We start from the raw sequence: 27,214 nt of genomic DNA, 5'->3' as shown, positions 1-27,214 counted from the left end.
CGGTCACAACGACAGCCTAGATAAGCGGCAGCAGAGCGACAGAGAGAGTGTGTACGCCGCTGTTTTCTTTATCCTTAATTTCAATCTTGGTGCGAGTCGTCCTCGATGCTGCTCGAGCGGGTGGGGCCGCCTATCCCCGCCGTGTTCGACGTTACATAAAAGCTCGCTTCTAGGACAGTGTTGGAGGAGGGGAGGGGAGGGGTGGGATACAATTTTTCGCTTCTTTCTCTTTTGGCGTTGCTTGCCTGGCGTGTCTCGGCTCCCACCTCCCTTTCAAGGATGAGATACTTCTGCTTTCGGGTCGCCTCCTTTGTATCGTTACCGCTCGAGTATGTAATGTTGCTCTTAAGCGGAGTATACTTCTTCTTCTTCTTCTTCTTCTTCTTCTTCTTGTTCTTGTTCTTATTCCATTTTCTTATTTTTAGTCCTCCACCGGCCACATTCTCGAGTGGCACCACTTCGTGTTCGATCGTGTCGCCCATGAATATTGCTTAATGATGGCTCCCCTCTGTCGCACTCTCCTCTACCTTTTATGCAATCCGCCACCACCCGAAGCCAGCCCACCCATCCCCAAGTGCCCAAGTGTCTTACACAAAGCGGCGAATCTGCGATCTGATCGTGCTTATCGTTATCGTTAAGGTTAAGCTGTTTTGTGCAGTGTACCAGACTTTTTTTTTGGTTTTGTGCTGGTTCTTCAATTTTTCCCCATTTTTTTTCATCTTTCCTCCCGCAAAGCAACATTATGCATCAATCCTTGGTGAGTGTTACATACAGAAACACACACATACCCTATAGGAAAAAGCATGTAAGCACGCGAGAAGAATCGATTGGAATCGAACAGGAAACAAAACAACAACAAAAATGTAAAAGCCAATAAGAGGGAAAATTGCTTATCTCAACCAACCATCGCGGAAAGAATGGTTTTTTCTAGTATGAAATCTGCACAGCTTCAGCTCGCTCACACGCTGCACATGGGATGATGATGATGATGCAACCACACATCACTCCACCGTACAATCAAATGTGTAAAGTGGGTAGTGGGGAAGAAGCAGAAGAGCACCACCATCAGCGGCGATATCTGATTTACTGCCATTTTTGCTCTTATTTAGCCCGCCACTGTTTGCCCTTTATGGGAGTTTTTCTTTATACTTCTGTGTACCACTGTGCGGCACCAGTGAGTCTGGGAATCAATCTGCTGTAACGCTGGGGAGGAGACCGCGGCACGAAGGAGGACACCGTCTCTTCTGGCACACCAACAGACGCACGCATTCTCGGTGCGGGATGGGCGAAGTTCTGGCGCCAGTCAAGCTTCGATCCGGAAGAGTAAAAGAACGTTTCGGAGTGAGGGGATGCGGCAGTGCTAAACAAAAAAAAATCCATATTTTGCCCCAGCGTGCCAGCGACATCGAGCCGGGCGGACCCAATTGGCCAATTGCCAGAGCGTCGCGCTGGCACCGGAGGCAGCCGACCAATTGCTACCATTTTGGGTCGCGTATCCTGGTCACGGGCACCAAACAGACTTTGCACGCAGTGATTTTTGACTCGCGCACAGCTCGTCCGACAGCTCGATTTGGCAACAAAACAAGACCAAAAAAAAGCAGAAACCGAATCGTTTGCAAAAATGTTAATTATTCATAACACAAAATAGTGATGAAGAGGGGGGAAAAAGCGCGACAAAAACAATCATTTGAAGCGGCCGTTAGAAAGCAAAAATAATAATAATAAAAAAGAGAATTCCGAATGAGCGCGCTTTCGGAAGTGAAAGTGGCAAATAATTTCCAACGAAAGCAGGAAAGAATGTACCATTCGGCCGCCAACCCACTTCAGGCGAAACTGATTTGCGCGCTCAATTAAGGTGCCGCCGGTAACAAAAGTGTACGAGCCTTCGCTGGTGTTACGTTGTGCAGCACGGAAAATCTCGATGCAGCACCCTCCACCCACCAGCTCCTTTTTTATTTCCTCCCTTTTTTTAAGTGTCCATCGTTCGCCTCAATGCTTTCCCCCCGGGCTGGTTGGTTGCTCTTCTTCCTGATTCCTGGCCCTCGGCCCGCGGCTTCTGATTCTGCTGTTTTGATGCCAATTTATGACTCAACTATTTTCCCGAGCACACTTCAATGATCCATGGCAACGGGCCCGCACCAACAGCCATCCGCTGTGTGCGCCCGCTCAGTTTGCTCCATTTATTTCTCCGTTTCCATCTGGGCAGGGGGAGGCGAGCGAGCAGCGGGAGGACCGATCGAGCAGCGACATCTTTCCCCGCTTGCTTGCGAAAGTTTTCCATCCCAACTGCCACCGTTTCGGGAGCGGTTGGATCGAAAGCGCAGCGCATTGATTTTGCCCGATGGCGCGGGCACCGCCTCGGTTTGGCAAAGATTTTCTTTTCGTGAGATTTTCTTTCGCTGGTGGGGTTTATAAATTGAAACAAAAAATCGCCCCAACACTGCAACATCCGCCCTGTGGAATCAACAGAGGACGGTTGGGTATGCAGGGGTATGACTTTATCTCACACTCTCAATTTATCACTAAACAGCAAATAAAACAATCCTCCAAAGGCAGACAGACACAGGGGCGGGCGCACGCGAAGATATCGCGTGTACTTCATCAATACCCGAGTGTACACAGACAAGTGCGCGCACACACATACACACACGGGCAGGATATTTTGTTGTGCAGATATAGATTGTGTTTTTGTTGAGCGCACAACAGTGGGCGCTTGATGGGATAAAGCAAAAGTTTTGCGATTGCTAAAGACAAAAAAAACACAAATTACTCAATTTAAACTTGGAAATCGAATCGGCTTAATTGCCAAGTTGGGATGTAAAGAAAGCGATACTGTGTAATCCGATCACTGTCGTTCTATAATATTCTTCAATTGTTGCAAAATTTTGGTTCAGTTGGATTCGTGTCTCGTTTAATGTTTTGTTTTCAATCACTCACTGTGGCAGTTTTCTATCAATTGTCAGCCGTACCACTAACAAATTATAATAACTGGAATAAATGCACTCCTCACAGTTAGCACATCCCAGGCATTTTTTGTTATGCTTGACGGTTTATAGGAAAATACAGGACAGTACTGTTACCTTTAATTTCGTGTTTTCAGTCGTCAAAGATTCCAATGGACGAAATATTAAAGATGAGAGCAAACATTTGAGTTTACCGTGTTCAGAACTTTTGGAGGAAATGCATTCCTAGATGAAACGGGTCAATTGAGACACTAAACGATCTGCATAAAGAAAATTTCCCCCTTAAGCATTAACGTTTCAAAGCGCATCTAGTGATGCTGTGTACAGAACAGATCATCATACTGTTTGAAGAGCTTTGAATGTTTATACAGGGTTTAGACGAGTTTTAGGTTCAGTTTTGGACCTTTCCAACAATTTATTGGACATTAATACAATTAAACGAAAAATATTTGAGTACCAACCAATAAATCCTGGGAACGAACCAAAAACCAAAGTTTTTGTGCTATCAATTTTTGGAGAAAAATCAAAACAGCTTGGAAAATTTCCGGAAAACCTGTAACACGACTCGATGTACCAAGGATGGGTAATCGTTTAAAATGAGTTTATGACAACATTCAACAGAACATGAATAAACAACAGATTGCTCGATGACTCAATGAAAATACTTACGCTTGAACACGCTAAGAAGCAGAAAACTGTTTAAAACATCAAGAACACCTTAGCAGACAATGACCCAACCATCAAAATCGGTACTTTTGTGCATACGTAGAAAGGTCTGCGTGTGCAGTTGCTGGGTAGAACCTCATGGTACGAGCAGAAACGCACCAAACAAAGCAACCTACATCGTAGGCGGCATGGGTCCAGAAAAGCACTAAAACGGTGACAATAAGACGCGTAGCAGACGATATTACCCCAATATCTGTAGCACCAGTTCGTTGCAAATCAAAGATATTCGATGGTTGAATAATCTCCGAATATACCTTAGATGAGTGAACTTCATTATTAAGTTCTCCATATTTATGGACCTGTTTCGGCAACGGCAGATATCACGAACTATTTTGTCTTGGGATCGATAAAGAGCCTATTCCGATCCAGTAACTGATTGATCCTAAACTCCTTAGTACACTTTGTTCGTATCGTAGAATAGCGATTTTTGGAGAAACAATATTTTTTTGATATTTAAATTCCTGTATAGATTCCTCCGTTAAACTGGCTAGTGAACAAAATGTTTGAAAATAAATACAAATTTTGAATTCAATACCGAACATTGCTCCACCACTAACTGGACCATTGAAATATGAGCTTTTTTGCGAACTATGTAAGGCTTTTTGAAGATCGCTTATGAAAAATCCGCCTAGGACAGCAGGCGTTTTCCGGTGCCAAGGGAGTTTCACTAGTTGGTGAGGGAAATTTTATTAATTAAGGGCCTTTTCGCAACCTTTGGGAACGTCTCGCGGCCACAGGAATTCTTTCGTGACCTTAGGACCTTGTGCCAAGATGTGTTTACTCCTTACAGCCAAAATGAGTTCACGAAAATTACGCTTCGAGAGTGGCACATACGATCAATGGGGTCCATTCCGTTTTAAGTTGGTGGGCTGAAATTTCAGCCTGTCAGCTGTTTGCATTGTATAGCAGTTTTCGAGCAGCTATCTAAATGGGTTTAATATACAGGTGTATGTATTTAGAAGGTTGATTTTTATCGCTTCTGCTTGTTTTGTGTATACGTTAAGCCTCCAGAAAGCTTGTTTGAACAAAAGTTTTCACCCATCCTGTCGAAAAGTGATATTCAAATTTGGTTATAAAAAAAACATGCTATGAAACCACCTAGACTACATACACTTTGATTCTGGATTCCATCACCTGATCTCTTTAATGCACCTTGGGATAAATGTAAACACCACCTTGTTTTGTCATGTTTCGAGCAGGTACTCGAATATAATTCTAGCTTTGAGGCTAGAATAATCTAGACTGAAAATTGCAGACTAGTTTTATGTGTGGTTGTGTGGAATGTTTACATGATTTCAGCCACCAACTGTCAAACTCAATACAAAAAACTAACTAGAATAGTGAAGGGCCCCAATTATGGACCCAGCATGAACGGTTAAGGAATTTTCATTACTACAAAACATGGAATGATGTTTTCTTCATTGATAGAATCGATTCGGTAAAATAAACCATGAGATTTAAGAGAATTACAATAAAACGTTCATGAAACAACAGTTGATAAGCAACTAAATTCTGAAATAATTACTCTACAGAGTTTTCCCTTCGGTACAGAAGCTCAAAGGCCACACATACTTTAACAAAGTGGCTATAAAAAAAACATAAAATTGATGATTATAATCCACTTTTTAAATAATCTGTGCTTTCGAAATAAATTCATAGGTACTTTAGTGAAGAATTTTATCATCCAAAAACTATTATTATTGTTTTTTTTTCACGTTATTTGTTCTTGCACGACCCACTGTGTGGCATCGTCACCGGATCGCTGCCTTAGACCGGAGTAAAAGCGCACCATCTAATGGGTGCTCCCGCCACTCCCGCACCGTCCCCCCGTTTGTTCCCACAGCTTTCGTGCGGAAGAAAAACAAAAATTATCCCTTTTCTTTTAGCACGATTTCTTCTCAACACGGTCTGCTGGTGTGCGGAAAATTGGCAAGCAACCCAAACAGAAACGGTGGTAGAAAAATATCCACCCGGTAATTGGGCTAGTGGGTGAGAGGGTGCACGTGAAGCAAAAATCACTTTGCCAAAAACTGAAGCACTTCCTGAAGGCACGGCACGAACGTCTTGGCACGCTGATTGACGCTATGGCAGAGGAGAAGCAGCCAGAAAAAAAACACGCAAAACAAAAAGCCACAACCGAGAGCCAAAGATAGAAAACAAGAAAGATGAGAGGTGGTGTCCGTAGGGGTGATGTTGTGTGAAGCTCTCCTCCTTGCTATACTTATGCTTAAGACACATACACCAAACTACGGCTTGCTTTGTGTGTGCGCGCGCGCTCGCCAGTGGAAAGGAAAGATAGTGGCAGCAGTCTGCTTACACTGCCGTCATGGACACTTCGCCGCCACTCTCGACTCGGTGGAAGAAAAAAAAATAGAAGGGAGGAAGGGTGGAACAAAATAGCTACAACGCGAAGGAGCTGGCAGCAGACGGTGGGGGAGCGACTTTCTCGAGGCGAGCGGGTGCCGCGAACGGAGCGTAATAAAATAATCATGGCGCCAGACATTTTGACGCCGAAATATTTCTTCCCTCCATAAATTTTTCTCAATCGCTCTGTTGTTTCTTTCTTGCGATTTTTGTGTTGCTCTCTTCCTACCGCTTCACCCCTATGCGCTTCTCAAGGTTTAAGTGTGATGATGCCATTTTATGGAGAGCGCGCGCGCGCGAGGCAGGAGAGGATGGAGAGGAGATGTTCTGTTTTTCTTATCCAGCGTCGATTGAGATAGAACGATAGAATACACGTAAAAAAATAAAGGATAACTTACATGGTGTGTGACTCTCGAGCAAACTGCAGGCCGCTTGCCTTCCCTGGTTCTGGTTTGTGTTGAATGAAGTTCTATCATTTCCACGCCAACCCATTTTGCCTTACCCTCGAGCTCCATCATCCAGGATCGGTTCTCACACATTGACAATTCGATGACGCGTTCGATGGGAGCGAAGGGAGCGAGAGGAGGAGTCATTTCGCCAACGTGGCGCGTTCATTTCCCGAGGAAAGCTGAGAAGACACGGCTGGCGACACACGCTGCTCCAGTTTTGCTGCTCGCCTGCCGTTATTTTCTGATCGCAACGTGGTGAACGTTGTAAGAGCAGATAAATGCGCTGGGAAAGGGAGAGGCAGGGAAGCGTCGGAAGAAGCAAAGATAGATTTTCCCGGCTGGCTCGAAGTGATTGAATCCAGCGACAAATTTGAACTGCCGGTAAAAGAATGCTGCGGAGAGTGGAGCTTTTTTGCCAGGGCTTTTCAAGTCAGTTAGAAGTCATTATAAACAATTTAGCTTATCTAAACTGTTGCTTAGAAAGTATATGCAATATAATAGCCAGCTTTTTTAATGAAGTTTGACAGTTGACGGCTGAAATCATGTCAACACCATACAACATACAACATCACATACAAAACTAACCTGCGATTTTCAGCCTAGATTATTCTAGCCTCAAAACTAGAATACATTCGAGCACTTGCTCGAAAAAAAGTCGAAACTAGGTCGTGTTTTTCATGCTTCCCAAGGTGCATTGAAGAAATCAGATGGTCTCGTCCCATATATTTTGACTAGTAACTACTGAATAACAAAATTTATTAGACAGAACGGATTAAATGAATTTCCATAGGAACGGATCGTTTTTCAGCACTAACGTAGAAGAAATTTAGTCTCCTTATCAAAGATGTTGTATCAATTTGATTTAGCATACAATTAGCAATAATTCACGTGTTTGAAGAACTTTTAGTGAAAATAATAAAGGTTTTAAGAGGGGTTTTTGTATTCGTAAAGTTACAGGAAAGCCTTTTAGAGCAAAAGTTTGCACGCTTCCTGTCAAAAAGTAATGTTCAAATCAAAAAGTGGTTATAAAAAACAGAGAATGAGACACCCTTTTCTACATACACTTTGAAAATGTGGATGCAGGGATTGACTAATGTCTCCTACAATGTCGTCCACCAGAAGCAATAGAAATCAACAATCTCAATACATACTTATACTTTGCGGACATGTCCATACATACTTTGGGATATGTCCACCTGTATATTATACCCACATTGATAGCTGCCCGAAAACTGCTATAGGGGAAGTCAGGGCTGGTTCGACACTGTGGGTAAGATCGACACCTTGCCGTTTTAGTTTTCATAGAACTCATTGAAGAAAAAAAATAGTACACATTATTTACATTAACTATTTCGAATATTTGGGTCACACTTCACTGATCAGAAACCTGTCAAATCTCAAAAAAAAACCCACACACACACACACACACACATGGTGGTTCTGGCTGTCAACCGATGTAATTTTTTACTGCTGGGACTTAAGGAGTCGTGGTGTTAAATCAACAAAATTGTAGTTTCCGCGTTAATAGTATTGTTTTATAAACACTATTGATTAGTTCTGTATCAAAAGTGCGCAATTTTTATAATACACTGTGTAGTAAAAAATGTCTCTAAAAGTAACTTGGTAGTAGTGTAATGCTTATTTGTAGCATGTTCATTTTTTTTATTTCGTAATTTGAAAGTGCCTATATTTTCAACATATGTCTCGTAACTATGTACGGGAAATGTAATGATCAAGCTGAACAAAAACTCATTAAAAAATACCTTAGAAGCTTTAAAACTCACGATGTCAACAAACCAAGGAGCTTATAATGATAGAATTTAACTATCATTCTCCCATAAAACGTTTGCCAAACTCGGACTCAAAACATATACTTAACATATGGTTTAAGCTTATTAAAATGAATATTGTTATGGTTTTGAACTATTTTAGGCTTGCTTAAGGCCGGTTTATGCTTAACTGAAACAAAAAATAGTCGCTGGTATGGAATCACATTGACCGATGTTCGACTTTTGGATTTCGAGTTGGAAGAGAAACATAAAATTGAACACCCTTTTGGTTTTATAAAAAAATAAATAAGAAGATTACTGGAAGATCCTAGCTGCCAGGTTATTTTTTAAAGGAATTTCAACCATTCATTACGTAAGCCAGATGCTGTCTCCGCTGCTTCTTCTATATGAAGTCTGGTATAGTATGGGATTTGTAACTACATTTTTGTTCTTGCTTGTAACTTCATTTCTTTCGCATATTTCAATAATGTTTGTGCTATATTTTCTTGAAATTAGTACGAAATCCTTTGTTGAACTTCAATTAAAATCAACCGTCCATCAGAGTTTGTTATTTTAAAATGTATAACCAATGTGTCGACGAAATCACCCCACAAGGGTTTTATCCCATCATGATGTCGACCTTACCCGCACTGCAGTCTAGATTCAAAAATTTTTTTTATCAAAATGTTATCAATCTCTTGAATTAAAAAAAAATTATCAAAATCAATCCAGGAATCGTAGCCTCTCCTAAGATGGTGCATAATGAATCAAAAAATCTTGTTCGATGTCTACTAGTAAGTTTACATTGGCAAAAGTATTGCAATCAAGAGAAAACCTTAAGGTGTCAAAACTACCTCCAGTTCCCCTAAAATGCAAACATCTGAAAGGCGGAAATTTCAGCGGTCTTAAAAGGGACAAGAGCTCAATATTTGTATTTATTTATTTTATGAATTTCGAAAAGTAAAATAAAAAGAAGTAATGACGATTATAAATTTGCTTTATATTAAATTTTCATTAAAAACCCCTGAAATCAAACCACAAGTTGTACAGGTGAAGGACAGGGGGAAAGCAATGATAACGGGCAAAAAAAGGGCGCTGTTTGACCAAAGAGCGTGTTTCTTCCATTTTTTCCCCACCATCTTACTCCGCAGCCACTTATCGAAATCTCTAAGGGTTCGTCGCCTACTCTCAACCACCAATGCTGCACGTGTTCTTGATTGCTCCGCAGGTCGTCGGCACAGAGACAACAAAAAAAGGGGGAAGCAAGAACGTTTACCATCGTTCGAATTGAAACATTATCCAGCGCCGGTGGCGCAATGGAGGATTTTATTTGCGCTTTGTGTTTCCTTCGCCTTGTAAGAACGAAACTGCGAAAAATACCTTCAAGTCCATGCCATACACACGCACAAGCAGCTCCTGCCGGATGTCAAGAATCATCCACGGGGCTAGAACACGCTTGCGGAGGTGAACACTTGACTCCGCTTATCGGTGCGCGGGCGAGATAGTGCACACTCCCGGTTCCGTTGCTTCGCGATTTCAACCACTTAATGAACCGAACGAACGAATAAAAGATTTCAAGAAAGCGTTAGACAGCAAACCCGCCCATTCGGTTACACAGCCGCGGGGAAATATGAGCAGCACACCTCGCTGGTCACCGCGGGCAAGGGATGGGTAAGAAAACTAGTTTGCTGTGTACGATTACGGCAGCGGTTTCGCTAGCGCGTGTGACGCGATATGAGCGGAAGAAGTAACTTGTGCCAGCGCTATTGCTGTTTTAAGCTCTTTGTTAGAGTTACAGCGCACCGTTAATGATGATGTGCGTTTTGTTTTACATTAAAGTAGCATGAGATAGCGGGCTTACTGCTGTGCAAATGGGTCGAGCAGCTGGTTGGGCGAGTTTTGTGTAGGGTGACGCTTAATTTGCAACTCGCTTCAAAATCCAGCAGCGAAAGCATTGGTCGTTGTTTGCGTATTGTTATGGCGGTTTGTGAGATCTTAAAAAAGCAATTTTGACCTACAAATTGCATAACTTCTGGCGTTGGCAGCACGCTAAAGGCTTGGAGCAGGTATATAATTTCCCAAAAGATATGCAAACTTCGTAACAAAGTGGTTAGTCTGTATAAGGAGAGGTCTTGGGTAACAGCTTTCAGCACTGTCAACAAGAAAGCACAGACAGTATCTTACAATAATTTATTAAATACACTGGTGCATCGTGTGTGAGCAGAAGCAAAGCAGTAAAGCAGCAACACACTTTTGTTCGCATTTGTTCACAAGACCTCACATGTTGGGACTTCGTAGAGTTGCACCTGTCTCCCAAGCGCAGTGGCTCAATGCTGCGGCCAACAGCTGCTCATTGCTCAGTAGGCCGCCCTACGTCAGCAAACACTGGAGCGTGATTTCGTTCTGTTCGCTGCTTCTGTGTTTTGCCCGGCGGCTGGGAGAGGGAAAAACAGCTTGATTGAATTAAAATATTTTATTCATGTAATTCAAGGTGAAACGGTTCCGTGAGAAGTGTGCAGAAAGGAGAGAGCGTGGATGATTGCGTTGTTTGTGTGTGTGTGAATGTTTCCTTTTTTCGAGCTTCAGTTTTATCACAAACAAACGTTGGGAAAGAAATTTCAACGATTTTCGTCTCAGGTCAAGAAGAAACGGGACTGACTATCAATACAGACTACTGATGCAATGTGTGTTCTTTTCGTCTCTGTCTTTTCAGAAATCGAAGCCAGCTGGGAGGAATGGTGGACATATGATGGAATTTCAGGTAAGCTTTCATCGCATCACAATTCTTCATTGCTTCGTAACACCGGATGAAGACCCACCGGGTCGCTGTCTGATAAGAATAGGATTAGGTGGCGCCTTCACGGCTATTCAAAATTTGAACACCTCTTTTCTGCCGCTTGCCTCGAGCTGCTGCCAATACCGGCCTCTGCCAGTGATGACAACTCTCTTGCCGGTGCCAGTATCCTCGGCCTGGGTGCGCCTGTTGTTGCCAGCGAGTGGGATAGGATGAGAGCTGTTTAGTGGTCGTTCCGCGCCACACACACACACACACACACAGCACCACCGCTGCTACCCTCACTCGCACTATTACATGGGAAGCACACCCGAACAACGGGTGCCCATCAAAAACCTGCAAATAATAGCCAGTACTTCACGTCACTCGCCTGTCGTCACTAGTGTCGGGCAGAGAGAGGTTTGCCTAACAATCAGGCGCAGAGACGCGCACGGGACGGCAGCGTGTGTACTACACGGTTTCGGAGTACCGCGCGCACCGTATCCTCTCCCCTCCGCGTGTTCCAGCATCCGGGAGCTGTCGCGTGAACGACACACCATTCCTCACTCACTCGCCACCCACTAGGGCGAAGGCAAATAAACACACACACACACACTGCCGGTGCCGCTTCGTCGTCTGCCGCTGACTTGGATGACTGGTTCGAGTGTGCGTTTCTCTATCTCCTGCAGCTTGGCCACCCCCTTACCCGGTGACACTGCTCACCGATAAGCCCACCAACCGTTAAATAACCCGAAACGACAAAAGGCTCCATTTGTCGCCTGCCTTGACGAAGCCCTGTCCCCGGGCCGGACGCGCCCGTCGACAGACTACATCGTCAATTACACATTCCCAGTGTCGTAAGCAACCACAACTGCTTGCCGATCTATTGAATTGCTTTTACTTTTGCGGCTTGCCGTTTGCTAGCAGTGCCAATGTTCCTGGTACTCTCTCTCTCCCTCTCTCGCTTGCGTAGAGAATGACCCGTTTGGTTGTGTAGATTGAATCATCGATACTATATTCTGAATACGTTCAATCGTCACATTATCCACAGTAAATAAATACATTATGCATAAGGTAGATGAGGCAAGGCAAAACACAACAAGCAGTTCAAGGGTTTCTTTCTTTTATTTTACACCTAATAGCCAGTTCGTTTGACAAACTCGCCCATAACTAATCGAAAATTCATCAAATAAACGACAAACGACTCATCTTTTTTTTGTCACTATCTACGTATACTTAGCTTTAAGGACGAACTTAGAAGACTAATCAGGCAAATTGTATTTATCGATAAACAGAAAAACATAAATACATACACAAATAAGCGCTTTGTTACACACACACGAAAGCCGAGTCAACATGAATATTATTATTTTTTTTTTGCTATTTTCCAATAAATATTTATCGGAATATGGCTTAACGTAAATGAAATCCAACTATTTAGACTATTAAGCATGTTAAAATAATAAATTAAATGCCCTATCTTGTAAATCCTCAATTACCATTATTTTTCACCGTGAGCAAAGCGTGAAATTCTTATTGGAGCGAAATGCCTGTTGAATTTGTCGAAGCGGTGCACAATTTTGATCGAGCAATAAATTTGAAATGTACAGCTTTAATTTCAGAATGTTCTCGTGTTTTCGGTAAAATATTTCACCGCGAAAAGTGCTAATGTGTGTCAATAGATATTAAATAATGAGATTATAATATAGGATCATATAACATTTAAAATGAAATTAATAAGGTTTGTTCTATTATTTAATGAATTTTAATTTCCTATTATTATAACATACATTTTTATACATACAACATACACATATAACATACGAATGATGTGAAAAATTAGATTAAAAAATTATTCTATCAGTATTTTTATTTCCACGCTCTGCATTAAATACATGATGGTTTTAGTTCATTGGAGAAGTGTGTTGGTACAATTAGAATAAGAAGAGGAGTATAGCTTGGATTTTAATTTTTTATTCAAGAGGAACTGTCCAAGAAAGCCGTATCGTTCCGTAGATGTTATATAAATATTGAATGAATTATAAATTTTACAGTAAAATAAAAATTCAATACTCGATCGGATTTTAGTTGAAAGTCGATACATGGCAGACTGTTACATTGAAAGGCTTTCGTTTGCCTTCTCTTACCATTATGCTTAGAGCAGCACTGTAGGAAATTAGAGGCTTTGAAATAACTAACCATATTTTGATTTTCTGAAAATCATCATTTGTATATTATATAACGATTTCTCATCAAAATTTATCATCATTTAATCTAAAAGGTATTTCCTCCTGAATAAAAAAAAATCGAAAATGTGCCTTTTTCCGTGTGTCCATTTGGTGTCCATCGGTGTACCAAATGTCACAGAGTACCATGGATACTTTGTTTACAACTGTCTTGTTGGTACCAGTGCGTAATTTACAGGAGAAAAAATTGGGTTTCTCGTTGTTAATTTCGCAATCTAAAGTGTTAACATTGGTTTTAAGCATTATTTACTAGTAAAATGTTATACAATCGAATCAGTTTCATCGAAATAGCGCAGTTTTGAATGTTTTTTATACGGAAAAAAGTAATCTGAATACCGCTTGTATCGTCCTTTTCCCAAGGGCGCTCTTGTTCTTCCTTAACCGAGAGTAAGGACAAGTCTTGGCCAGAAGATTTCTTCAAGATAGTTGAATAATGGGTACGATTTTTCAGTTAAACAAAATAAAACAAACCACCCAGATTTGCCCTTGTCTGCTTTTCGTGCTGCAACGGTAGCTGACTTCAGCATAGCTTGCAGTGTGATATGAAGGATTATCAGGATATATGAAGTGTGTTCTGACATTGTGTTATCATAACAATTGGAAAGTAAAATCTTAGAAAGATTAGCCCCATCAATTGTGCGTGACCATCAACACAACCATTGAGTCAACCTTTACCCATTTAAGTTCGCAGGCTGAAATTTCAGCCTGTCAGCTGTTTGCATTCTACAGCAGTTTTCGAGCAGCTGACATAGTGGGTATAATATACAGGTGGGCTTATCCAAGGTGTATGTATTCAGAAGGTTGATTTTTATCGCTTATGCTTCCGACTGAAGATTTTAAGAGTATTTTGTGTATACGTAAAGTTGCCAGAAAGCCTGTTGGAGCAAAAGTTTTCATCCGTACTGTCAAAATGTCACGTTCAAATCAGTGATATTAGATCAGATCCGGATTCGTTCAAATGATCCGGATCAGTAAGTTGAGCGAGAGAAACATGCATCAGTTTTTGAAACATCCGGATCATCGCTTCCCAGAGAGAAACAAAGGCGATTGCTCGAATGCGTCAAATGAGCAAGTGAGCAGGTATCATTTCATCATTAATCATTCACCAGAATCACCATTCTGCTCTTTTCCGAGATCAGATCAGACATATCTTTCATAACTGTGTTTCTTTATACCAACACGAGAAGGCCTGATCACATCGCTCCGATCCGACTCACGCTTTGAATTCGACTACCCATATCTTATAAGACTTTTATACACGAAAAGCATATTTATTACCAATGAGTAATCGTATGGAGAAATCTGCGTGTGAGGTGTCAATTCCATATAAAATATGACACCTTCACTCTTTGGCGCTAATCGTATTGTCCACTCGACAATGACGATGAAAGTTTAACTAACTATCTCATTCGTTCGCTCGTTAACACGTACTGCATCTCTTCGCCTCGTTACAGGAATGTTTTGGGTCGTTCTCGCGATTCTCTTTCTCTTTGACTGCAGATTTGGCATCAACAGACATGTTTAGCAGAGAACGAATGATTCAATGATTGATCTAATTAAATGATTCGGATCCCCTTTATGAACGAACCGAAACTGAGGTGATCTTCAAAAAGATCTGTTTTTAAAACCACATAACAAATGGTTTTATAACATATACATAGCAAAGATATAACAAAGATGCTATGAGATCACCTGGTCTACATACACTTTGATTCTAGATTCCACCACCTGATCTCTTTAATGCACCTTCGGGATAAAAGAAAACAACGCCTTGGTTTGCCATTTTTTCGAGCAGGTACTCGATTCTAATTCTAGCTTTGAGGCTGAAAATCGCAGGTTAGTTTTGTGATTTCAGCCGTCAACTGTCAAACTCCATATAAAAAAGCTGGATAGTATCGAGATTTGAAACAATTAATTTTACCTTTTTTATGGTTTCCACTTTCGTATTCACCTGCAGTGAACTTATTAGTACTTGATTTGAGTTAAAACAATGTCACGAAAGGACTTTTCGTGTGAATATTTACGAGTTTTGGCTTACAGCCATAATTGGTACCTTGAAATGCAATTTTGAATCGGAGTGTTTTACTATTCCGACAAACACTGAGTCAAAATAAAAAATAATAAAAGTGCCGTATTAAAATCAATTTAAGTCTGGTACAATTATGTTCATGGAATTATATAAGGATACACTTTCCCACACAAACGCCGATAAAAAGCGTTTCGATCATTATTTATAACAATTGTCACACTTCTATAAACTTCCTACGATAAATTTAAAAAGAAAACGATACTTTCTGGCATTAAAGCTTATTAAGAATTGTTTTACATTACATAACGTTTAGTTTAGTTATCTAAAAATTACTGTAACCTACCATATCAGAATTCCCCGAAACTGGTTTCGAAATCAGGATTGAGCGTTTGGCAGGAAGAACAACAAAAAGAAAACCCTCCCCAAACTGACATGAACTAATGAATTGTTCCCCGAATTCGACAGAGCGTGTTTGCACACTTGCCGAAAAATTGTGTAGCCTCACTACTATCTAATCGCAACCTCAACCCAACCCCAACACCTCCACCCACCGAAACGTGTCCACTAACACTAATGGGTTCAAACTTGCCGGCCGCATGTGTGTGTGCAATTTCGACCGGGAGGACGACGACCACGACGACGAACGGCACACTTTTCCTTGCCATGCATGGTGCATTTCAATTTCGAGTGCGCGCACATGTACTTGGGGCGATAGAGCCGTCGTAGCCGCGGTAATGGTACAGCCACCATCAACCCTTCTCTCTCACACACACACCCTCTCTCCCGAAAATGAGAGTCCCCACGTTTTGCAATCTTGATCGTTCCACCACCGCGCGCAACCGTTTACTTTTTGCACTGAATGGGGGTTTATTTTTCCAAGCAGAGAGTGTTGCAACACCGTCAGCGTGTGGCGCGCGCGCGCGTGTGTGTGCGCGATGACCCTCGATTTCCTTTAGCAACTTCGGTTTTAGCCAAGTGAATCGGAAACGGATTTTGCATGTCTAGCACAAATATGTCTTACGCGGCTTGCCCGCTCCAGCGTAAGGCGGGCTCGTGATGTTCCAAAGGTCGGTCCAGCACACACACACACGCACAGACACAAAAACAGGGCGTAGTGGTTAGGGAGGGTATCTCTCACAGGGGTGACCTTTGTGGGTTTTTATATAGTGTGGGGCAGGGGCAAATCATCGGGAAACGTTAATGCCTGCTGCAAGTCCCTGCATGCAATGGATTCATGCATTAAAAGCACGACAGGACAGGAGAAGGAGCGACTCGGCGCGCCGAAACAAAAAAAAATCTCTAGCCACACACATAGACACACAGACACACATTCTCACACGTAATCCTCTTTCAAGTTTACGGTTAGAGGGTGTGTTTTATCCTCGGTCGCTTCTCAACACACTCCAGGCTTATCGGTACACTCGCCCCACTGGGGCTCATCGCGTTTGGCCTTTCAGCGCCGAGGGACGGGGGGTTGGGCACCTGCATTCAAATGCTCATGTCGAGCGACGGTGTGCCAGCGTGTGTGTGTGTGTGTTTACTTTGTGTGCTGTGGTTGCGATGAAATTATCGTACCGGTGGCATCTTTATCAACAAAACGCCCCGAACGCGCGGGCGCTCGCTGCACTCTCCTCCTTCCAGAGGTGGGTTTCAGTTCGAGCCGTTTTTCAAACCTTCATCCGCCACCACCCACCGCACAACTTCCCCAGCCCACTATTCCCAGCGCTGTCTTTTCTGCCGCTCGACGGCGCTGACGCTCGTTTCGGCCGTTGTTTTGCCAATTTTCTTGTTCCGTTTCTGCTCAACCGATGCAAGGGTTTTGGTACTTGTAATGCCTTACCAGAGTGTGTGTGTGTGTGTGCACACACACCTTTCCATCAACCTTTCTTCCCCTGCCAAGGCAGGGAACCAACTCGTTTCGCTCTACACATGTTTGTTTTCACTTAGCATAAGTTGTTGTTCTGCTTAAGCACTTTCTGCCGGAGGGTGTGGAAGTTCTGATTTCCATCGCCGGTGTCTTTGCTTTTTTTTGTCTTCCATTCCGTTTTTGGGACGCGCAGGAGGAGCTGGCGGTGTGGTGAAGGTTTATTGTTCCAGATTGGATTATCGAGGCCGACGAAGTTGTTCTCCGCCCCACAGCGACACAAGAAGCAGGCGGGTCTGGTTTGTTGGTGTGTGTGTGTGCCCATTTTTACACCTTAATATTTCTTACTACGCTTAAAGAGGTGACAAGAATAAAACAGATCTTTAAAGTGGTTTTAGTTTTTCGTTTAGAATGGTCATTACGTTGTTTTTTTTTATTTTACAGCTAAAGTATAAGCATTTAATTGATGAAAGTCAAAAAGTATTAGGCGTCTCCATTACAGTCCAGCGGAACCAAGCATCGTTATACTGGGTACCCCCACTCGTTATACGGAACCCCCACTCGTTATACGAAAACTTTCATTATGCGGAAGGCTTTTTTTATAAATGGGCTGGTAGAATAAAAAATAATAAAAATAAAAAACAATGGAAAAAACAGCTTCATAATGCTAATAATTTCGAATATATTTGTAGTTTACTGTTTCTTCTAATAAAGAAGTTCTGTTTGTTCTAATAAATATAGAATAAATAATTAATGGATTAAATTGATTACTAAGAATCACATTTACGAATTCCTTCAGACAAACGGTGCACTTTTTAAACAGGTGAAACATTTTTTTTCATATTTATTTTTTATTATATTTTGATAGTAACTCTTGTAAAACTGATACAACCTTAAAATAATTTAAATTATTCATTTTATACATATGTTTAATATTTTTTCTGTAAAACCTTTCTATAACATGTTATTTACATTTTTGAATGATTTTTAAATGCGTTATTTACCACAAAAAAACTGTTTTTCGAAGTGTCTTTATTGTAATGGTAAGTCCATAAATTTGTTGTAATAAGTCGTATAAAAACGTATTAAAAAATCTAAAAAAACATACGAAGATGTGAAATAGTATTCTGCACATTCGTCATTCATTCATTGTTATTGTCTATCACTTATGGATTTTCAGCAAATCGCGGAAAACGACAGTTCATATAGTTGTGGTAGGCGCTGTATTGCATTAGAATTAATAGTATGTTTAAAATGTTACATGAATTTCAAGGGAAAGCCCACTTTATACTTACAAAATATAAAGATAAACTGCGATCAGAACTAGGTACTTGTAATAATGAAGTCATTTATTAATAACGTTCGTCTATTTCTACATGAAAAAGGAAAATTTGCGTAATATTGATTTCAGGTCTGCTCGCGAAAAATGCATTGCACTTCATGCGAGATCTTACACCTTAAGCGAAATATTTATTAAGCGTTTAGATCTGCTCGTTACAACTCAAACTAAAGGGGACTCGCTAAGAGGGTTTCTAGTTTAAACTACCCTTGCCAAATCAAAATTTGTTCTAGATGATTTTTTTCCATTAGTTCTTTAAAATGAAAAATTACAATAATTTAGATTCTCCACAAAAACATCTAATGTTTAAAATTCTATAGAATTTTGTTTTCTTTAGCATACTCTTTTTTTATTTTGAAATATTAACTTTTTACGTTTTGTTTGATTTAATTAAGCCCTTCACATTGTTGCCAGAGCAGCGCTCGGGCTATCCATGTAGTGTTTTCATTAATATTTTTAGTGCTACTGAATTTTATGTCCTAATTTCGATTTAATTTTAAATCAAAAACAGATATCCTGTTCGTTTAAAATCTGGTCACATACTGCGGACTGTGAAACAAGCAAAATTCAACACATAAAAATGACTTTAGTACCAAACGAAAGGAATTTTATTGACATTTCTTTGAAAAATATATAAAAAATTAAGTGTTTGATATGCAAGTGACTGCAACGTCTTATCTTTCGATGCCTCTCATAAAATTTCACACAACCTGTATATCGTCTTAGCTAGGTTTTGTTTTCTCTAGCAGTATGCAATTTTAAAGGTTTTTTAATAGTTTTCTCCGTTGTTTATCGAAATTTTTTAAATTATTTCACATTTTTTCACTCTAGGTTAACATTCAAAACAGTTTTAATGTTGTAGTTAACTGTACCATTTTAAAACTTCCCTACCACAACGACAGCTGGTAAATTCTTTACTGTGGCATAATGACTCTTGATAGTAGGCGAACTCCATTTATTGAGGAGTTTTATTTATTTTTTAAATTTTATTTATTAACAGGGCATTCCCATATGGCCGTATTTCTATTTGTACAGGCACTATCCTTTCAAAATATTTGAGTTTGTTGTTATGAAACCCCGTGTTTCGTGCCTGCCAATGATTTTTGTCATTACTTCTTTTGCCGGTAAATTTCTCATCTAAAGAGTATTTGTATTGGTTCGAGACAATGGATCAAGTTTTTGTAATAAAACCTTTTTCTAAAATTAATGGACATTTTGATCAGGAACCGTAATTTTTAGAGAAGTTCAGATTCTTCTCTTCTCAGACCATGTTAAACTTTCCCAGTGATTCCCAGTGTGCAATATATTTTTCAGCATTGTAATTCTAACGTTAATAACTATTGAACACAAAGCGTGTAAATTTTTTTTCACGATTATATAGTATGCTCCAATACCTTAACATAACCATGGAAAAGTTCGATAGCACTACAAAAAGCACTACATGTGACCTTATTAAAAATAAAACAAGGTGACCTATTTCGATCTGAACAGGTGTTTAGGTCAAAAATTGTCAGACATTTTAAAATTTGTTTAAAAACGGGACTTTGATGGGCTTTATAGTTCATCAAAAAAATCCAAAATTACAGTCAGCAATGCAAAAGCCAAAGCAGCACGTCTGAAGAATAACATGTTTCATTTTTTAGCATTTTGGGTCGAAACTTGTTTGATCCTCCATCACCGGAATTAAAAAGTACCGGGCGTCTCCATTCATATCGTTTCAGTAAAAAAAATGAAAATATAATGTAAAACAGGCTCGCCAATAAAAGCTAAAATAATTTAGCAATCCTTCCAAAGTTCACACAAAGAAGTGCTTGAAGTGCATATCTACGACTTATAATGCAATTCCCAGTCAACTTTCGCCGACCATATGAACATATTTGCCCCACACAGGATTTAATTTTGCGACCGCACAGAAAATACAATTGAAGCCTCCCCTAGAGCAACAACAAAAAAGCCTTCAAACATTTCGAAAGCCAGCTCTACCCGCGTAACCCAAACAATGCTCATCCGGCAAATGCGTTCGCGCCGCTCAGCGCGCTGCAAGGAAATTGTGCCGAATCGCAAATGAATGAATCCTCAAAACTGAGCTAGGAAGCGAGCGGGAAATCCCACGGACCGCCCCGACCATCGACAGGAATATAATTTTCCCCGCGTTCCGGACAGGCGCGCGGTCAAAAAGACATTTCGGAAAAACCGGGCCGGTCGTGCGCCGCTACCTCCGCGCCCCAGGGCAGACAAACAAATAGAATTGATAAATTTCCATTCTGCTGCAACGCCAACCCCGAGGTCCATCCAGATTCATCCCGAAGCGAGCAAAGCGAAGGATTTCATTTTCATTTCAAAAGGAGTTTTCCCTCCTCTCTCCCCCTCCGGTGGCGGTTGAGGCATTTTACACAAGCGCAACCAAATCCTTTTGGCTTCCGAGCAGAGGAATGCCACTCCCACACGCCTGTCCTTTTCTGCGCCCTGTGAGGATCGGGATGGGAACAGGACCTATGGCAACGTGTGCTGTGTAATTGCCTTTGACCATAGCCGCCGGTAGTGCACTCCCCCCGTTGGGAGACAGCGAGCGCGCTCCGCATTCCCGCACGGAATTCTTACGTTCGCTGTTGCCAGGGTACGATCTGCTTTTGAAGGCGACGGGGTGGGATGGAAAATGCGGTCTTTTACCGCGAGCAGCAATGACGGATTCTTTAGACGACGGAAAACACCCGCAGCGGAACCATGCAAAAAAAATGGCAAAGAAAATTGCCATCGCAAAACGACGAGGGAGACACATTTTTAGCGAAGGCAGGAATTAAATTTTAAAAACCATCTCGGCCGCCTGCCAGCCATCTCCCCGTAATCAGCATCATCATCATTATTGTGCTGAGCAATGATTTTAAAATAAACACACAAAGCCCGCTAAATACCTGAAAAAACAAACCAAAGGCTTTATTTGTACGCAGCGCGCCAGGAAGCCATGCCCTGGCCCCGCTCGAACGGCAGGCTCGTGAGCACGGTGAGTATTGACGAGATGCTTGCGATGCAGGGATAGAATGCAGGGGGCAGTGCGCGGGGGAGTGCGGGAGCGCAAACAACGCTACCGGTGAAATCCAATTCCATCCACCGCGAAGGAGACGAGCGCTTGTCTTTGGGGCACAGGCCGCCGCCTCCGGCAGGAGTCTCGCTCAAGGAACGCTCGCCCGTAAAGGAATTTAATTTGGTATTCGAAAACTTTGGAATTATTCTTCGATTCACGCTCTCGCGCCGGGCTTCCTCTGCTTCGGTTGCTGAGGCTTGTTCACTCGGTGGTGGGGCAGCGAAGCGCAGGAAAACCCGGTGCGGTTTGTGTGCTTACTGCTGGTGTAGGTTGTGTTTCGTCCCCGTTTCGACTCCTGCCACAAGCTGCTAGGGCACTTCCTTCTGCTAGCTGCACTTTATTTACCAGCCCAGCCCCGAAAAGTTAAAGCCAAAGTTAGAACGCAACACGGCGGAGCGAAGGGCTGCCGGCGCTCCCCACTTCCCTTTTAAGTACACGCCACCGGTAAGCGATGATCTCGTTAAATGTTTATCGATTGAGCTGAAGATTTGTGCGGAGCGTGGCGCACACGAGTGGCGTGGTTCGTGCGCTCTGCTTGGCAAATTGTTTTAACCAAGGAGGAAGAAGTTGCCCGTCGCTGTATCGAACCAAGCGGCACTTTTTGTTGGGATGCTTGAACTTCTACGAAGCTTAGGAGGACGATCTGGCATGTTTCACATATTTTTAAATTTTAATGTAACTGTACAACAAAGCTCTCTGTTTTAAACAGAACATTTTCACAAATTAAACATTGGTTTGTCTCGGCATTGATCGGCATTGATATTGTAGTCCAGATTACGTGTCAATTAAGGATCTTTCGCGAGGTAGAAATAAATCTTAAAATAATGGAGGTTGTGAAAGAAGATTGAATAAAACATTAAAACACAATTTGGAACGTAAACTTTTATTATTTTTTAAAGCATTTATATTTATAATTTATTTATTTTTTAACACAATACAAAACAAGTACACTATGAGCGCCATATGTATAAAGATATCTGACCTCAGCACAATTTTTCGATCGATCCGGATGTCATTTTGGTGTCATTTGACACTCATTTCGCCGCCAAGGCATTCATTTTACTGGTCTTTTTAAAAACTGGTATACCATGACACTCACGAGCAAGATGAACTATGCTACAAAAATTTGATCGTTCCGTTTTGTATGTGGAAAAAACCGCGACGCATTGAGGTGCAGAAATTAACGAATATCAGAAAAATGCCCTAAATCAAGGTTGATGTTTTTGAAAACTGTTATTTAAAAGCAAGTTGGTAAATGTTTTGGTTCTTTTTCAATATTTAGGGTGATAAAAAATCATTTATTAAACATAAAAAAAATGGTTTGCCTACACTAATTACTGAACTCGATGGGAATGGACTTCATGTAGGAGTATGAAAGAAATAGTTACACTGTCAGTTTAACGTGAGTGGCTATCGAACTTTGCGATCGAAAAATTGTGCTGAGGCCGATTATTTAAAATATAATCTCAATGGCAGCATATTTCGTTCACATGATCGATTTTGAATGAAGCATCTTGTTGAGAACACACCTATACATAAAATTAAACTATGGTTAGGCAATTCAATGATCGAAACATAACAAAACAATGAAAACACAACAATGTATCAATCAACATTGTATTAAACGTCATTCAGCCATACCGGTGAATTCGATCGTCGCGATCCATTCGCCACGGCACTCATTATCGCTCAATAAAGTTCATGTTAATGTCAGTTGGCACTCATTTTCAAAACTCTGTTATACAAGGTTTTCCAATTGAGTTTAGACTAGCAGCATACTTTTTTTGAATAGTCGCAATAGATTCTTAACTAGCATCCTCTTTTTTTGATTACGAGCAATGGATTATTGACTAGGAGCAATTGATTGAGCAAATGAGATATAACAAAATTAAAGAAAAAACCTATGAATTAAAGTTAAAGGAACTAGAATTCAGGAAAGGGGAGTTAGATTTTAAGACAAACAAAAAAATGAGCTTAAACTAGCTATAGCAAATAAGGAATTAGAAATAAGTTTTGCATTGTTAGCTATAAAACAAAAACAAAATAGTTAAACATTTAACAGCGAATAATAACGAATAGAATTAAATAAATCCTTTTTTTATTGAATTTGTGGCAAACAATCAACGTACACCAGAGAAGTTCTGAACTCCGAACGACTCTGAACGACTCCGGACGACTTCGGACGACTCCGACGACTCCGGACGACTCCGAACGACTCCGAACGACTCCGACGACTCCGACGACTCCGAACTACTCCGAACGACTCCGAATGACTCCGGACGACTCCGACTCCGGGCGACTCCGAACGACTCCGGACGACTCCAAACGACTCCGGACGACTCCAAACGACTCCGAACGACTCGGGACGACTCCAACTCCGGGCGACTCCGGACGACTCCGGACGACTCCAAACGACTCCAAACGACTCCGGACGACTCCGGACGACTCCGACTCCGGGCGCTTCCGGACGAATCCGAACGACTCCGACGACTCCAACTCCGGACGACTCCAAACGACTCCGACGACTCCGAACGACTCCGAATGATTCCGTACGACTCCGGGCGACTCCGGACGATTCCGAACGCCTCTGAACGACTCCAAACGACTCCGACGACTCCGAACGACTCCGAATGATTCCAGACGACTCCAACTTCGGGCGACTCCGAACGACTCCGAACGACTCCGAACGACTCCGGACGACTCCGACTCCGGGCGGCTCCGGACGACTTCAAACGACTCCGACGACTCCGAACGACTCCGGACGACTCCGACTCCGGGCGACTCCGGACGAATCCGAACGACTCCGACGACTCCGACGACTCCGACTCCGGGCGACTCCGGACGACTGCGGGTCTTTTCGGACGATTCCGAACGAATATTATTACGAACATCTCATTTATGTTATGGTATGGTACTGCGCATTCCTAAGCATGTCACGAACAATGTTTCAAAAAATAAAGTTGTACAATAATTTCATTTTTCACGGAAAAAATATAACAATGTAAAATTGTAAGTTGTGAGCACTTTATTCTGCCGGCCACTGTACAAAAGCAAATGACTCCAGTTAATCGAAGCTAAAATTTAGAGAAAGTAAGCCTCTGAATATGCGTAATCGGACGCAAGTCTGAGATAAACATAGGAGGATAAATCCTTTCTCGCTAAATAAGAATAAGAAGAAGAAGCAAGTTTTGTTTTGAAAAATTATAGCATTTTTTTATGATCTAAAAATATGTATATCATATCGACGTGATATGATAAGATATGATATGTGAATGAATATGAATGATAAGATATTCATTTTGAAGTTTAATCTTATAGTAGCATTACTCATTTTTAGGCAAATTATGACTGCTGACATTTATATCAGCATTCTGAAAGAAAAAAAAATGAGGTATCGGCACGTAAAAAGCTAGGTTTACAATAAAATTGTATTTTCCAACACGCCAACAATACCAAGCAGACGATCTCACAAAACCACTGCGTACTTCCGTGCATCGCGTATCAAACTATTTATTTTTAGTAATAATAATTTAGAACCATCAAACTACGTACTTTATTTTGTCCACCATTTATGAGGTGAGGGCTTATGCTAATATTAGATCAAACTTACAAAAATATGTTTAACATAACGACGTAATGATAAGGTCATGATCATGAACAATGCTACAGCTTCTCCAAACAAAGCGTAATAAAATATCCAATTCAAGAAAAGTTATAGCGTATTAATAACAAATGCGTACTTAGTTTTGTTCAGTACTATATGAGAATAGATTTGAAGTTAACATTTCTACCTTGAACCTTGAATGTTTTAATATTTATTTGCATTAGGTATTATTTACTATGATTTTAATAATTGCATACATACTGCACGAAATTGTAAATATTGGTTGCGATACGCGTACGTGCTCCTATCAAATGCAGTGAATATACAGGTTCAATGCATACTTTTGTGCAATCTAAGAAGGTATGTAGGATGGTATAATAAAAAAGATGATAATCTACCTTTATTTTATAAGAATACAGCAAATGATCAATATTTTTACCACGGTGAAAAATACGAGCAAGACTAAAAAGTGCTCGAATAGGACAACAATCTGCGAATCCATTTCACATGAGCAATAGTTAATGGTGTTACTATTTACTCCATATTGTCCACATCTTCTTCGGTTGCAAGTTCAAAATTCACCAATTATATTACTAAGAGATTTAAACACACCACCGGCTGTGCAATGGAGCGCGCTTAATAATGTATAAACAATGAAAAACATTATTGAAGCCACTATCTTTGGAAAGGCAAATTTTAAGCAGAAATTGTACTAATTCGACACATTCCAATCATAACAATGGATAAATAAGCTTATTGAATTCAACAGCTTTTCCATTTCTTGTGAAATTGGTCGTTGCAATGATAATAAACAAGTCGCAAGGTGCAAACCTTCTAGAAAAATAGTGTACACGAAACTACGCTTCGCAATAAGTATCGCAATGGTTTACCAAACAGTTCAATCGATAAAAATGAATTATTAATCCGAGAAGACGGTGACAATATGTAACATATTGCAATATTGACAATATGTAACATGCATTGGAAACTATATCAAGACCCTTACTATACCAAGATACCTTTATAGCTGAAAGCTTAAAATAAATTCGGTAATCAAAAAGTTGAAGCACTGTACTTCGCAAATTAACTTGAGTGAAAAACACAAACGATATCCTTTATGAATAGTGTATCAGAAAAAAATATGGAAATCATACTTGAAGTTCCGCAAGGAAGTGGCTTAGGGCCGGTTTTAAATTTTATATTTGAACATTAACGAAATGCAAAAAAAAAGTTGCGTGCTCGTTAAATAAATATATTCACGTAAAGCAGACAGAAATTCTTTAAAACCTCCGCTTAACTGCCCTAGATGACACGGTATGGCTCATTATAGCCCATTATAGTGAAAGTTCAATTAAAAAAATAATTTATATCACCCCATGTTGATGTTTGTGTCACAGTTCTTTGTCTCGGGAATTACAACGCATACAAAAAAATGTTGAGTTTATTTTTGAGCCTTGGTAGATGCACTCGGTTATTTTGCCTGACATATTACAATGGATGGCAGTCAAGCAAAGAGTTGTGTATCAGACTATTATTATTTATTTTTTACAAAAATTGTACATGGCATGTAATCAAAATAACATGGAGAGGATGAATATTGTTAGATGGAACCGTTGTTCCACAAGAACGCCTCACTACCTGTCCAGGAATGGTCAAACGTAATAAGAGTTTAAAGGTAATCGCATGTAAAAATAGGTGGCTTACATTAAACAAGTTGTTCAGTAATGGTAAGTTAAATACTAATAAACATATTTAGTTTATAATTGTATTTGTGTTTTCTTTCTACATAACATATCAACCGCTTTCTATACGTGATGGTGATGGTATTTGAATTTGTTTTCAACTAAATAATTCTGAAATAAAAAAAAAAAATTTCCAGTCTTCATAGATCCGAGACACAGGGCCATGGAATGGGTCATGAGCATAGGTCAATCGTCAGAAGATGATTGGACTTAGTGGCCTTTTTTTTTGATCGGATTCCTTGGTAAATGTCTTATGTATCATTA

General features: G+C 40.7%; 1 protein-coding gene across 5 annotated transcripts in view; it reads left to right on the top strand.

Annotated features, from left to right (window-relative positions):
- The window catches only part of LOC121592172 (carbonic anhydrase-related protein 10), a 69,244-nt gene that overhangs the window by 23,835 nt on the left and 18,195 nt on the right, over nt 1–27,214 (top strand). For all 5 annotated transcript variants that reach the window (XM_041913576.1, XM_041913584.1, XM_041913560.1 and 2 more), the window contains exon 3: nt 10,985–11,032. In XM_041913576.1, the coding sequence (XP_041769510.1) occupies nt 10,985–11,032 (48 nt within the window). The remainder of the gene's footprint in view (nt 1–10,984; nt 11,033–27,214) is intronic.

Source organism: Anopheles merus, chromosome X (genome assembly GCF_017562075.2).
Source record: "Anopheles merus strain MAF chromosome X, AmerM5.1, whole genome shotgun sequence".
NCBI lineage: Eukaryota > Metazoa > Arthropoda > Insecta > Diptera > Culicidae > Anopheles > Anopheles merus.
Note: the sequence above shows the minus strand (reverse complement) of the source record. Positions and strands in the feature narration are given on the sequence as shown.